The sequence below is a fragment of the Didymella exigua genome, assembly GCF_010094145.1.
Source record: "Didymella exigua CBS 183.55 unplaced genomic scaffold M421scaffold_31, whole genome shotgun sequence".
Lineage (NCBI taxonomy): Eukaryota > Fungi > Ascomycota > Dothideomycetes > Pleosporales > Didymellaceae > Didymella > Didymella exigua.
This window is the reverse complement of record NW_022984805.1, coordinates 56196-69933: the sequence shown is the minus strand read 5'-3', so window position 1 is coordinate 69933 and position 13738 is coordinate 56196. Positions and strand designations below refer to the sequence as shown.

Genomic DNA, 13738 nt, shown 5'->3' with positions numbered 1-13738 from the left:
GTCTATCCCACCCTTTATTATCTTCTCTAGCAAGCACCACCTCTCTGCCTAGTATAAGGAGCCTAGTATAACATGTTTTACAAGCGAGCAGGCCATACAAGCGAGCGGGCCACCCCACTAACTTTGCGCAACGTGTATACTTCAATCAACCATGGCCCCCTCCCACCACGGCTAAAACAGCTCTCATGAGGCTGATGTAAACCTCGTAATCTTAGCTCTTAATTAACGCCAAATATCAACTAAGAGATCTGCTGCCTATACGTACGGAGTCTCTTAAACTACCCTCCAACGCCAACGCGCTGGGACGCGCGCCCAACGCGATTGCCAGCCCAACTCAAAGAAGCTCACCAAGCTAGAGGAGGAGGTGATTATCAGACATATACTCGACTTGGATACACGTGGATTTGCGCCTACGTACGATGCTGTACGTGATATGGCTGATAAGCTGCTGGCTGCGCGCGGCGCTGGTCAGGTAGGCGTCCACTGGCCGCGCAACTTTGTCAAGCGTACAGACAGTCTCACGACGCGTTTCAATCGAGCGTACGATAGACAGAGAGCCCAGTGTGAGGATCCAGCCCTAATTAGGAGCTGGTTTAAGCTTGTAGAGGACACAAAGGCTAAGTACAGCATCTGCGATGATGACGTCTACAACTTTGACAAGGCTGGCTTTATGATAGGCAAGATCACAACTCAGCTCGTCGTGACAGGGTTAGAGAGGAGAGGCAGGCCAAAGGCTATCCAGCCAGGCAATCGTGAGTGGGTGACGTTGATTGCTGCAATCAACGCAGCTGGCTGGTCAGTCCCACCATTCCTCATCTTTGCTGGCAAGTACCACCTCTCTGCCTGGTACGAGGAGGATATCCCACGCAACTGGGCAATTGCAGTTAGCGACAATGGCTGGACAAACAACGAGCTAGGCGTAGAGTGGCTGAAGCACTTCAACGCTCACACGAAGACTCGCGTCGTTGGTGCGCGCCGCCTGCTCATCCTTGACGGCCACGCGAGCCACCACTCTCTTGAGTTTCAAGAGCTTTGCAAGGAGAACAATATCTACACGCTCTGCATGCCACCTCACTCATCCCACCTGCTGCAGCCGCTTGACGTTGGCTGCTTCTCGCCGTTGAAGCGCGCGTACAGTCGTGAGGTTGAGAGCCTGATCCGCCACCACATCAACCACATCACTAAGCTCGAGTTTCTGCCAGCGTTTAAGGCAGCATTCAATCAATCGCTCACCTCAGCCAATATCTGCTCAGCTTTTCGAGGCGCAGGCCTTGTTCCTCTCCAGCCAGACGCTGTTCTATCGAAGCTAGACGTGCAGCTGCGTACGCCGTCTCCAGCTGCTGCTCTACTAGAGGCTCCCTTGGAGGCTCGTACATTGAGCAACGTGTGCGAGCTTGAGGCTCAATTAATTTTTATACGTGAGCGCGTACGCCAGCATAAGAGCTCGTCACCAGCTTCTATTATTAAAGCAATTAACCAGCTAAAGAAGGGCGCTAAGGTGATGATACTCTCTGCTGAGCTGATGCGCGATCAGATCACCAGCCTTGAGCGAGCCAACAAGGCAGCGTCAGCGCGTAAGCAACGGAAGAAAAAGCGTATACAGAAGCGAGGGACCTTAACAAAGGGAGAGGGAGAGGATATACTCGCTCAAAGTGAGGTTGAGCAGCAGATTTCTTGTGAAGAGCGTCAAGGAGGAGCGCGATCAGGCCTTAGCCGCCAGGCTCTCGCGCGCTGCACAAGGTGCAGAGAGACTGGGCATAACTCACGTACGTGTAGAAAAGATACATTAGATACTGCTTAATTTACTCTGCAAACATCTATATATTATGTTACCACGTTGTTGAGATATACGCTTGTAGAGGTGCGCAAAGTTGGTAGGGTGGCCCGCTCGCTTGTATGGCCCGCTCGCTTGTAAAACATGTTACCTAACAACTAGGTTCTTAATGTCTCTAACAACAGCTAGACTAACAACAAGCTTAGAGTTAAGTAGTTGAAGCACTTTAATAAGCACACAAAGGCGCGCACTGTTAGCAGCTATTAGCTGCTTATTCTAGACAGCCACAAGAGCCACAACTTAGTCAAATTCTACCAGTACTGCAAGGAACACAAGATTATTACCCTGTATATGCCTCCACACTCGTCGCACCTACTGCAGCCACTTAACGTAGGCTGTTTTGCCCTGTTGAAGAAGGCCTATAGCCGCCAAGCTGAGCGGCTGATGCGCAGCAAGATTACTCGCATCACCAAACTTGAGTTCTTGCTGTGCTTCAAAGCGGCTTTTGACGCCTTAATTATAGAGAGCAACATCTAGGGGGGATTTAGAGGTGCTGGCCTAGTCCTACTTAACCTAGAGGCTGTGCTATTAAAGCTTAAAGTACAGCTGCGCACGCTAACGCCACCTACTGTGGACAACAGTATGTAGGAGTCTAAAACACTAAGCAACACCCTAGAATTTAGGTCTTAATTAAAGCTAATTTAAGAGAGGATTTAGAGACACGCTAATAGCTTGCCAACATCTATAGTTAATGCTCTTAATTAGCTTACTAAAGGCGCAGAGCTAATGGCGCATTCACTAGTTTTAGTGCGCAACTAGGTTGCTAACCTACAGGCAGCTAACAAGGCTGCCACACGTTGTAAATCACACAAAAGGAAGCAATTACAGCAAGAGGGGACTCTAGTCTTTGCTAAGGGAGTGCAGCTAACTACTCTAAAGGAGTTTAAGGCCTGTAGTGATAGGAAGAAGGCAAAGAAGAGGTCGCGTGTTGATAGGAGCACTTGGTCTCTAAGGCGCTGTGGCACATGTAGCAAGACAGGGCACAACGCGCGAACATGCAGTAAAGTAGGCTGGCGGAATGGGTATACTCCAACGTCCTTCGTGGGTACCCCCCAAAACTTTGTCAATAATACATGGATTCTAGCAAAATAGGGCTTAAAAGAAAGAGAAAAACTACCTCTACATTTCTATAGTAGAGGGTTTTGTTATAACTATTAAACTGCACAAGCTAGAGGCTAGAAAAGGTTAAAAAAGGGGGGGTACCTAGCAAGCATACCTATTAATAGGTATACTTTGCTAGGTAGTGTTAATAACTTAGCTAATACTAGGCAGAATAAGCTAATTCTTTTTTTATTAGAAGGCGCAATACTAGGCGCTTCTATCAAATAATAGATTATGTAAGCGTATCTCTGCTAGTTAAGAAGCTATAAGCCAAAACGTAAAAAAGCATACCCTACCCATCCGCCAGCCTAACTTGCAGTAACTTGCTATAATATGCAAGAGAAGTTGAAGTTTAGTGTGGTCTTAGCAAAATCCGGTCACTCGCCCAGGCCGGCCAGTCGCCCGTGAGGTACGTTAGTGTGATATAGTATTGGTGTGTGCTGTAATATTGCAAAGTAGGTGCAGTGTTGGTGTCGTCTTGGCAAAAGTGATCAGCTCGCTTGGGTGATCAGCTCGCTTGTGAGGTACGTTACATGTAATTTCCTTTAAAACAAGACCTTATTCGCCTAAATTGGCCTAGTATTAGCTGAGTTAGGGGGGTACTCAAACAGGACTTTAGAGCATACCCATCCGCCAGCCTAGGTAGAATATTAGTGTGGTCTTGGCAGAGTGATTGGCTCGCCCGTGTGATCGGCTCGCCCGTGAGGTACGTTGTATGCTGTACTACTAAATACAAGGCTAACGTGGGCCAATGCAGGCCATAACAGGGTGGCAGATTAGTTTGGTCTTGGCAGAATGATCAGCTCGCCCATGAGGTACGTTATTTTTTTGCAGTTTGAGCGTAGAGACATAATTTGCCTGACTTCTATAGACCTAGGGCTTCAAGGGCATTGTCTAATTCTGGCATGGCGTTGAGTAAATTAATATAGGATTTCGTTGTGTGAGTGTTGGTTTTGCTGAAAAGCGTGAACGAGCTGATGCCGTGCACGGGCTGATGGAACATTGTACTGCAATACACCAGAAACCAGCGTGGTACAAGCCAAGAGTGTATTGCGGACAACAAACATGGTGCTTGATGCTTAGCCTCGTGTGCCTGATTTAGTGGCAATTGGTAGTGGGGCCACAGCGAATAATATCAAACGGGTGACCTACCGGATCGCCATTCGGCTTAGCCTTAGTTGAAGTTGCATAAACCCTGTGATGTTTCTTCTTGCATAATACTTCCAGAAAACTTCCAGAAAGCCTCCAGAACGTTTTTGTACAGTCTCAAGACCTGTGGCTGCACGCAACCGGCCGATGAATCTCTTGCGAGCCGCGATTCGAACTACAAGCGCAAGCACGACTGCCACGATTCGTCCCTTCCAAATGTCTGCGCCAAGGATGGCAAACGGCGACCTGAACAATACAGCAGCAGAACGCGCCAGAAGAGAGCTTGAGATAGACCCAGCTTATCGCAAACGATCTTTCGCTATCCCTCAATCACAAGACGATTCCGAAATCCGGAAAAGCTACAGGCCATTCTTGCTCGACGAAGAGACATCAAATAATGACTGGGTCTCTCAATTAGAATTGAGCACAGCACTGAAGATGGTTGAGAGTCAAACCTTGAATGGCGATCAGGATAGACTCAGAGTGCTTGTCCTGCATGGCAGCATGCGCAATCGGTAAGAGTTCAAATTATGATGATGTTAGCAGGGGTGTTTTTTGCTGACCACAAAAAGCTCTTATTCGCGCCTCCTGTGTTTCGAAGCCAGTAGAGTATTGTTTCGCCTCGGTTGTGACGTTCGCATGTACGATCCACATGGACTCCCGGTGAAAGACGACGAGCAACATTCGCATCCAAAAGTTCAAGAGCTGCGTGAGCTCAGCAAGTGGAGCGATGGGCACATTTGGATCAGCCCGGAGCAGCACGGCAATGTGACAGCCGTCTTCAAGAACCAGATTGATTGGATACCGCTATCAACAGGCTCCGTCCGCCCCACACAAGGACGGACTCTGGCAATTGCACAGGTGTCTGGCGGCTCGCAGTCCTTCAACACCGTAAATACACTGCGTATCCTCGGGCGCTGGATGCGCATGTTCGTCATTCCAAACCAGAGCTCTATTCCCATGGCTTACAAGCAATTCACCGAGCCAGAGGACGTCGAAGGAGGAAGCCGCTTGATGCCGGGCGGTAACAGAGATCGACTTGTGGACTGTATGGAAGAGTTTGTCAAATATACGCTGGTCATGCGACCGCACTTCGATTTGTTTGGAGACAGATGTAGCGAAAGGGAGGAGAGACGCAGCAAGGAAGAGAAGGAGAGATTAGCAAGGGCGCAAGACGAGAATGGGCTACCGGACCTCAAGAAGATGTGATGCTACAAAGGGCTGGGTGCACTAAGCGTGATAGAGCGTTTGCAACACAGACCGCCATGCGTTAGATTTCGCCATCTGGGGCCGCGCAATGCAACGGACAAGTTACAAAAAGATCGAACAACGCGAGTGCGTTGTCCTCTTCGATTTGAAACCCTCCAGTGACCCATGTCTCACCGCGCGTATGAGGGTTTTAATTTACTGATTTGAGCTATTTCGAACTTCCAGCTCCTTGATGTTCTTGGATCCAGCTATGTCGGTAGATTTCGATTTCGATCCCACAATCGTTCGTCTGAGACACTGCGTTTGTGAAACTCTGTGATTCTGTGAACATCCGCTCAGGCTCGATGGGAAGCACAAAGGCCCAAGTCCGAAGTGATCGTGACAACAACTTCGTACAGTGGATAAGACCAGCTACATATCGTGGGCAAGTGGTACCATGCCCTTTGAGCACTCGTCTCACGTGGGTATTTTGATGCTGCGAAGTTCTTTACAGTGCGATACAGTCATGATCTCTGGCTTCTACTCTTGATCACCACTTCCTGAAAGTACTGTTTTGGACACCCACTTTCCTAATGGCCATATCTCTCTTGAAAAGCTGTTAGAGTGCTTGAAATGAACCCAAACCCCCATTTGGCTCGACTTATGGACTGTATGCCTCATCTTCTCGCAGTGAGAACCCAAATTCCTTCGTGTCAAGGTGTGCGCTATGTGAGGGACATTGGTCCCGTTATCACACCCTCATACACCCAGGCTTCATCAAGCCTCACTTGCATTTTGATATCGAATGGATGCTTTTCTCTTTGTCCGATGTTTCGTTGTCGATGGCGTCGTATTCTCGACAGGTTTGCGAAGAAACACCCATAGCAATTAGATCGCGCCTTTGGTACTGTCTTGTCATGTGATTCGCGCTTTATCGTGTCATAAGGCATAAGTGCGCAGTATGTCACCTCCCAGGTAAAAGTACGGATCGTGATACCTATCGTCAACAGAGCCCGATCAAGAAGCCGCAGCCGAGGTCACCGTCCCCGCACCCACCCCACTTGAAGCTACTGAACGCCTAACCAGATCCACAGTACAAGCACGCAACATCTCTTCAATCTGTTGTCATTCCTGGCATCTACCTGTTGCCCCGATAGTGGAGTAACAGACTCAAGCATTCAAATCACACTCCGGACATTGGACAACCATTCAGACTCGCATCAAACACAAGAGCACCTCTGAAGCCACCACCCCAACTTGAATACTCGTCAGGATACCTTTCTCTCCTGACATATATTCCAAATCCCACCAAAATGGCTTCCTTGAGCGGCTCAACTTCCGTCCCGCCAACTTCAGACCATCACCTACCAACAGAAGCAGAAGCATCACACTCCCACAGCCAAGATCACAGTCACGAGCCCTCTCGCTCCCACTCCCTCTCCCATGAGCATCCTCCTCCCGCACCAGAAGACGCCTGGAAAATGACAGGCGTGCGCGTAATCCCCGGCGACTCGCTAGAACCCGTGGGCGGTGCCCACACAACACCGGGCATGGACCGCTCCGCAGCAATAAATCTCGCGCGGGTGGGCGCGCAGAAGCTGTGGGCAGGCACGGTGCACATCCACGCGGGCGCGAAGACTGGCGCGCACCACCACGGGCATCTGGAGTCGGTGATCTACGTGCTGAAAGGTAGGGCGCGCATGCGGTGGGGCGAGAAGCTGGAGTTCACAGCGGAAGCGGGGCCGGGTGATTTCATCTTCGTGCCGCCATATGTGCCGCATCAGGAGATCAATGCGAGTGATGACGAGAAGCTGGAGTGTGTGCTTATGCGCAGTGATAGTGAGGCAGTGGCGATCAATTTGCCGGGCTTGGAGCCTGTGGAGGTCCCTGAGAGTGTGAAGTGGATTGATCCTACGCACCCGGATGGTGCGGGCGCGTAAGGACGACGATGAGGTTGGAGGAGAAGGTACTGCATCGGCAGGTATCACGATCGTGAAACCTGGAGGCATTGGAAGCCGTACGGAAGTGAAGGCCTGTCAAGATCGAAGTGTACCCAGGATCCATATGATGAGGATAGCAGGTGTAGAACGATGGCAAAGGGCGTCCAAGGGCAAAAGCAACCGTCGCTGTATTCGACGATTCCAAGTGGCAGGAAAGATTGTCGCCGACCACAGAACACCGAACAAAGTGTTATTGTAGATGATGCATGTCGTTTTGGCTACCGTAGCTATGCCGAACGCTCCCCAGTCATCAAAACTTGTCTTTCAACATGACTCCATTCAAACATAACTTAGAGGCATTTGCCTACTCGTTGTCGTCCTCTTCTTCATCATCGTCATCCTCTTCCTCCTCCTCAACGGCTTCAGCAGCTTCAGCGACCTCATCTTCAGCCTCAGCATCAACTTCGTCATCCTGCACCAAAAGGTCCTGAATGACGCCGCCCTCACGCTCCATACGTAAGTACTCGTCCCATTCAGGGAACATTTCCTCGTCTCCCTCACCATCCTGAGGTGGCATACCAATGAGCTTGGAAACTTTGATCTTGTTTTCCTTCTCCAAGCTAGCCTTCCACTGCTTGACAAGCCCTGCTGTAGCACTAGGTTTATATGTCTGCGAAAAGAGAACGGCTTCAGAAAAGCGATTGGTCTTGATGAGCAAGTCAATGCAAGCTTGCAGATCACCGATCTGCCAAAGTGCGGAGAATGCAACGTTATTCGCTGTCGCTGCCTCGGCCAGAGAAGCGAGTTCGCGGAGGCCAGACTCGTCCGAGGTGGCAGAGTAGAGGAGCAACAACGAGCCCAAGTCCTTGGCCTTGACGAAGCACTCCTGTGCAAGCTTGATATCCCAGCCGGCCAGAGCTGCATCACCAACAGTCTTCCACTTATGCTCTGTATCCTGCTCACGCGCAATTTCGGTGGCTTGCTGGAGGTCACCCAACAAAAGAGCGAGATCGAAGCGGTGCTCAGGGTCTGTAGCGACCTTGAGAGCCATCTCCTTGTACCCTTGACCTTCCAAGAACCGCGCAATCTTGTTGTTTTGATCCTTCGGCACAGATGGTAATGTCTCTTCTGCAGCCTCAAGCTCTCCTCGCAAGATCAAAGTCTGGTACTCGACAACAGCGAGCGACAGAGCAAATGATACAACGTTGACATCCTTGTCAGCAACGTAGATTCTGGAGTCGCGGGCGAGGTATCCAAGAAGATAGTGCGGCGAGTCGAAGTGGGAGATGGTATAGGTTTGGTCACCAACCAGGTAGTTGAGGCGGTTTGTGCTGTTGGTGTAGATGAAACAGTCGCCGACCCAGCAACCTGTGCGTACACTATCTGAATGTTAGCTGTGTTTCATTGCGCTTGTCTCGATGCATACCTCTCATTGATGTCACAAATAACCTCGAAGGCAGACTCGGCACCATCCTCGTCGATTTCGCCATTTTGGACCGCCTCCAAGTAGTTCTCCCTGGAGTAGCGCAGGACGTAGTATGTGTCTTCTGTGGCTAATGTGACAAGCTCACCACTTTCGGACCAGAAGACGCTCTTGGGCTCGACCTCTATCCTTCGGACAAGGGCACCAGAATCCCAGTCGTAGAATCCAATACCTCCCTGGCCCTTCACACCGAGCAAAACGCCACCGCTCAGGCCGTCAGCCGAGAAACCGACGTTCAGGACACTTCGCTCCTTGAAATTGCGGAAGATTTTTACACTAGTAGCCGATTCCCGGATAGCATAGTCCTTGTCGTGATCTTTTGATGCCCAGCAAAAGTCCAGTGCAGAACCAAAAGCCTGGTTACGGAGCGCCAAAGCGGTGTAGATGATATACTCGCCATCGCCACAAACAGCGACGAAACGACCATTCGGCGAGTGCAGCAGAGATTGAGGGTAGATTTCGGTCGAGCCAAGGTCCTTGGAAGGTAGTGTGAGTCGTTCCGCGTCCTTCAGCGAATCGTTGCCCTTGATCGTCGCTGCCAGGATATCGTTATGCTTCGCCCACAGAACCTTGCCACCAGCATCCATGCTGACCGCTGGCTCCTCGCGACCCATGGAGATGACTACAGCGCCGTCATCGAAACCAAGCGCGATGCCGTTTTTGCTTTTTTGAGATGCCACACACCATGACCGCTCGAGGCCGTAGTTCAGTGACTGCTCCAGGCGATATGTTGAAGAGTGCCAGATCTTAATTGTGCCGTCCTCAGATCCAGAGATGATGACAGGGAGCTCAGGGTGGTAGACAGCAAAGCTGACGTTCGATGTATGACCCTCGAGCGTCGCAATGAGCGCTTTTGTTGTGTAATCCCAGACCTTGACGGTCCTATCGTCGGAAGTTGTGAGCAGGTAAGGCTTGTCGGATTGAGGGTAATAGTCAACGAAGTTGACTCCCTTGGTCTCGTGCGCCTCAAGGGTGAAATTGGGGGTCGAGCTGCCGAGAGACCAGATCTTCACTGTTCGGTCGAGACAAGCCGAGGCGAATGTGTTGGGGTCCTTGGGGTTGATCGCGATACCCATAACGTAGTGCTGATGGCCTGCAAACTCTTGTACACCTGCTCGTTGTCAGCCAACTCATCTATGCCTTCTCGACCTGCGATGTCCGTACACTTCCAGCCCTTCTCCCAGTCCCACAACTTTATTGTCATGTCATCCTGGAGGCGCATCAGTCTCGTTCTTGAACACTTTCCTGGCGCAGACTCACACTGGCGGTCAGAACGAAAGGCTGAGTGGGGTGCACGGCAATTGCGCGGATATAGTCGGGGTGTGCTTCGAAAGATGTGACCTTCTCAGAGGTGTTGTAGTTGTATACGCGCATTTGGAAGTCATCAGATCCTGTAGTCGAGCCACGTCAACAGATGCTCTGGAGTATGATGCTCGGAGCTGTCGCACCTGCAACAATCCAATTCTTCCTCGCAATGAAGCGACCCGCACGGACGGGAACATCGGTGAGCTCAAATGTCTTGACGATCGACTGCGAAATGTACGACCAGATGTGGACGTGTCCTGCCACCGTCAGCTTCCACCGCCATTGTCTGATCGTAGCTGTGCATACCGCTGTACAGCGTTGTGAGGATCCAAGGCTCAGTCGGGTGAAAGTCTTTGAGGCTGATCAGTATCGATGCCGACTCGTGGAAGCGCAATTCCTACCAATGCCTGGCTGTTATTAGTATGAGACCTCGAGTACTTTCGGCGCAAAGCTGAACTTACCCTTGACTCGCTCCGAGCGCGCAAAGAGCTGCCTCTGTTCCCAGTGAGTGACTGCCCAAGTTCCTGGCGGTAGCTAGCATACCTTCACGTCGAGACGCATCTTCGTAGCTTATGTGTATTGTTGTGGAGGGGTGGGTTCGGGAAGACGTGGCTTGTTGTAGCCAGTCTAGGAGCGCAAGCGGAGACCACGTATTACGAGACGTGATTCTGGAAAGGAAGAGGCGTGGCAAAACCGCTGGACAGAACGGTTGCGTACGAAGTTGGAAGGGCCCGCTTCGTGTCCACCTCCGCGATGCTGCACCTGTGTCCGCTGCTGGGCTTGGCGACTTCCGAAAGAGGCAAGAATGAAAACCATTGATCACGGCAAGCATGCGCAACATAAGTTCAGCCCTGGTCCCCTGGTTCTTCGAGGCAAACGTGGTCTGATATTATCCCCAGGAGAGGCGGCCAGTCAAATCATTGCCCTTGTTGCACGTCTCAAGGGGCGCGCTCAAATCCAACTCAGGGCACAAGCGCGACAGTTGCACAGGACACATTGAATTCGAGCAAAAGCCACATTGGAAGCACAGCATATTTCGTAGTAACGAGTAGCAGTTGTGTGAACTTGTCTCAATTCTCCTCTACGGCTATTTACTCGAGATGGCCTCCCCACAAGTGCCAACTGCACTCTTCCAATGGCTCTGCTGCAACGGCGTAATAGATACTCTGAATCATGCTCCAAGCCTTCCGTCGTCCATGGCAGTCGCCATCCGTGCATCAACAAGAGGAAAAAACGGTCTTGCGGCTAGCAAAGACTGGTATCTAAGAAGTGAATATACAAAAAGATTCGAAATATGTTAAAGTATGGTATAGAGGTTACACGGGTGTAGCGAGAGTGTCCGAACATAATAAGCGACAATATGTGAGAGAGTTGTGTGCGCTAGGTGCGAGATGCAAATGCTAGCATGGATGGATCGGTTCGCGAGATAGATGCTGAGATCGAAGCACATGTGGTCTGGCTATGCGCGCGCTGAACAGCTGACTCGAGATCCTGCAAGTAAACGGTGTCGACGGACAAACACTCAGTTCCAGCCTAGCGAGTTCTCAGCCATGACGGGAGCCGAGATCTGCTGTGTACGGATGCTCTGTCCTCGGCTGCTGGCACTTCCATGGCTTCCGCGACTACCAGGTGTCATGCGGCCATCGCGGGCACCACGCATCCAGGCAGCCGCGCCACCAGGAATGGAACCGTATGTCATGCGGCTAGTGCTAGGGACGGAGCTGGAGCGCTGGTGAGCGATGCGCTTGTTGCGGTACCTGCGAGCGACGAAGAACATAGCCGCACCGTAGGCCATGGCTCCAACAATGGCGCCGGTCGCAATACCTGCACTGGTCGGGTTGATCTTGCGGCTGGCACCGGCATCCCCTCCCAAGGCACCACCATCACCGGCGCCTCCAATGGATGTCGCGGCAGGGTCACCACCAGCGACGTTGGAACCGCCAGACATGGTACCGCCAGCTGCGAGAGGGCATGCAGTGTTGATCAAGTTGGTCAGATCATTGACAGTGGAGTCCTTGTTGTGCCAGAATGGATCAGCAGGGTTACGAAGCTGAGCGGCGAGCTTGGTCTGCAAGTCCTTGGGAATGGTGAACATCGCCATAGTAGTGATGAAGCCCTGGTACTGTGTGGTGTCCAGAGGCTTCAGTCCGTAGTTCTTGACGTCAGAGGTGGAGATGTTGAGACCATCTGCGATAGCTATGGGCAGGTAGTGGAAGATCTGATTGCCGTTGTCCTCGCTGCCAGACACGAAGGGGTAGTTCAATGGCCACTTGAAGCACACCTGGCCCATGAAGCTGTCATCAGAGACCTCGCCGGGAACGCCATCAGGGGGGGCAATCATCCTTGGCAGACTCGAGGGAATGCCAACGCTGGTTGAAGCAGTCGGCGAAGCAACCGTGGAGGCCTCCTGGACAATACTTGTGAGAACGGTAAGGGAGGTATCGGTGTTGGTGGCAGTGGGCGCAACAGTACGAATGGGACTCTGCGAGCTGGTGGCTGAGGGGGTTGTAGGAATCGAGAGCGTAGCCGAGTCGCTAAGGAAGGTGCTGCTAGCAGATGCTGTGACGCTGACGGACGCAGGTGCAGATGCTGACGCCGACAGAGTCTCTGATGCTGAAAGAGAAGCAGAAGGTGCGACAGAGGACTCCGATGTGAACGATACAGTTCCTGAAGCAGATAGGGAAGCGGAGCCTGTAGCAGCTGATGTGGACTCAGAAGTGGAAGCGGTGGGTACCGTACTGCTCGAGACGAGGCCAGAGGAGGGACTCTCAGAAGCGGGAATGGAAGACGGGATGCTGACAGACTCGCTCGGCGAGATGGTAGCGCTCGACGAGACAGCGGTACCAACCGAAGTCGACGGGACAATGCCAGAAGACACACCTGATCCGGATAATGTGAAAGAAGGCAAGACACCCGAAGAGGCGGACAGTGAGACGCTTGCCGAAGGTGTGACTGAGCCTGAGACTGTTACCGAAGGCAGGATGCCAGATGAGACAAGGCCGGAAGAGAAGTCAGACGCGATGCTGGAAGCAATGCTGCTGATGTCTGAGGTTGGGATGGGCACGGGGAGAGTGCCAGTTGGCAGGATAGAGGCCGAAGTGAGGGCAGACTCAGCGCTGGACACCAAGCTGGAGATCAAGCTCGGGCGATCAGAGCCAGTGGGTACAGCAGAGACAGCGGACGACAGAAGGCTGGACAGCTCGGAAATAATGGAGGGAGCGACCGACGGCAAGAGACCAGAAGCCGATGGCGGAGGAGTGGTCGAGGCCGAGGCAGGAGCAGTGGGGTTGGCAAAGCCAAAGCTGGGAAGTACGCCAGTTGGTGGGACCTCAGAGACCAATGAAGATAGGAGCGAAGACAGGTCGAGAAGGCCAGAGCTGGCAGGAGCACCCTCCGAGGTGGGTATAGCACCTGAAGCTCCGCTGGTGATAGGAGTCGACGCAGATGCGGTCTCCGTGCCGAGCGCTGTGGTAATGCCAATGATGATACCGCCGCTGGAGACACCAGTAGGCACTACACTATCGCTGGGAAGAATACCAGACTCGACATCTGAGGTAGGTGTAGGCTCGGCACCAAGAAGTGACGACAAGAGAGAGCCAACAAGACCACCAGTAGAGGCCGCCTGAGATGTGGGAACAGCATCAGGGCTCTGGGCGGGCGAAGAGAGATCGCCTGTAGGCAGCACGATCGCAGATGCAGGGGGAAGGAGACCCGTAGAGGCACCCTGGGTAGGCTCAG

The 13738-nt window shown here is 52.0% G+C and overlaps 5 protein-coding genes across 5 annotated transcripts in view; 3 read left to right on the top strand and 2 right to left on the bottom strand.

Annotated features, from left to right (window-relative positions):
* Nucleotides 1–479: 479 nt before the first annotated feature.
* On the top strand, nt 480–1801 carry M421DRAFT_70386 (DDE-domain-containing protein; the record flags this gene model as incomplete). Its single annotated transcript, XM_033596703.1, has 2 exons — nt 480–540; nt 606–1801. Coding segments are annotated over 2 exons (1257 nt in total), but the record flags the coding sequence as incomplete, so codon positions are not given.
* Nucleotides 1802–4161: 2360 nt separating this feature from the next.
* On the top strand, nt 4162–5567 carry M421DRAFT_423965 (arsenate resistance ArsH). The gene is made up of 2 exons (XM_033593611.1): nt 4162–4599; nt 4657–5567. The coding sequence occupies exons 1-2, from the start codon at nt 4301–4303 to the stop codon at nt 5291–5293; spliced, it is 936 nt and encodes a 311-aa protein (XP_033445436.1). The 5' UTR covers nt 4162–4300; the 3' UTR covers nt 5294–5567.
* A 1018-nt stretch (nt 5568–6585) lies between these two features.
* M421DRAFT_94830 (RmlC-like cupin) lies at nt 6586–7212 on the top strand (the record flags this gene model as incomplete). Its single annotated transcript, XM_033598242.1, has 1 exon — nt 6586–7212. The coding sequence occupies one exon, from the start codon at nt 6586–6588 to the stop codon at nt 7210–7212; it is 627 nt and encodes a 208-aa protein (XP_033445435.1).
* A 182-nt stretch (nt 7213–7394) lies between these two features.
* Nucleotides 7395–10799, bottom strand: M421DRAFT_260615 (Coatomer, beta' subunit). The gene is made up of 9 exons (XM_033588689.1): nt 10544–10799; nt 10462–10495; nt 10402–10407; nt 10307–10351; nt 10144–10257; nt 9956–10086; nt 9860–9905; nt 8639–9806; nt 7395–8591 (listed from the first exon to the last, which is right to left on the bottom strand). The coding sequence occupies exons 1-9, from the start codon at nt 10559–10561 to the stop codon at nt 7577–7579; spliced, it is 2577 nt and encodes an 858-aa protein (XP_033445434.1). The 5' UTR covers nt 10562–10799; the 3' UTR covers nt 7395–7576.
* A 541-nt stretch (nt 10800–11340) lies between these two features.
* Nucleotides 11341–13738, bottom strand: part of M421DRAFT_260612 (uncharacterized protein) — a 4694-nt gene continuing 2296 nt past the window's right edge. The window contains exon 2 of the mRNA XM_033588688.1: nt 11341–13738. This exon is cut by the window's right edge and continues 1 nt beyond it. Coding sequence (XP_033445433.1) covers nt 11523–13738 — 2216 coding nt within the window. The 3' untranslated portion in view covers nt 11341–11522.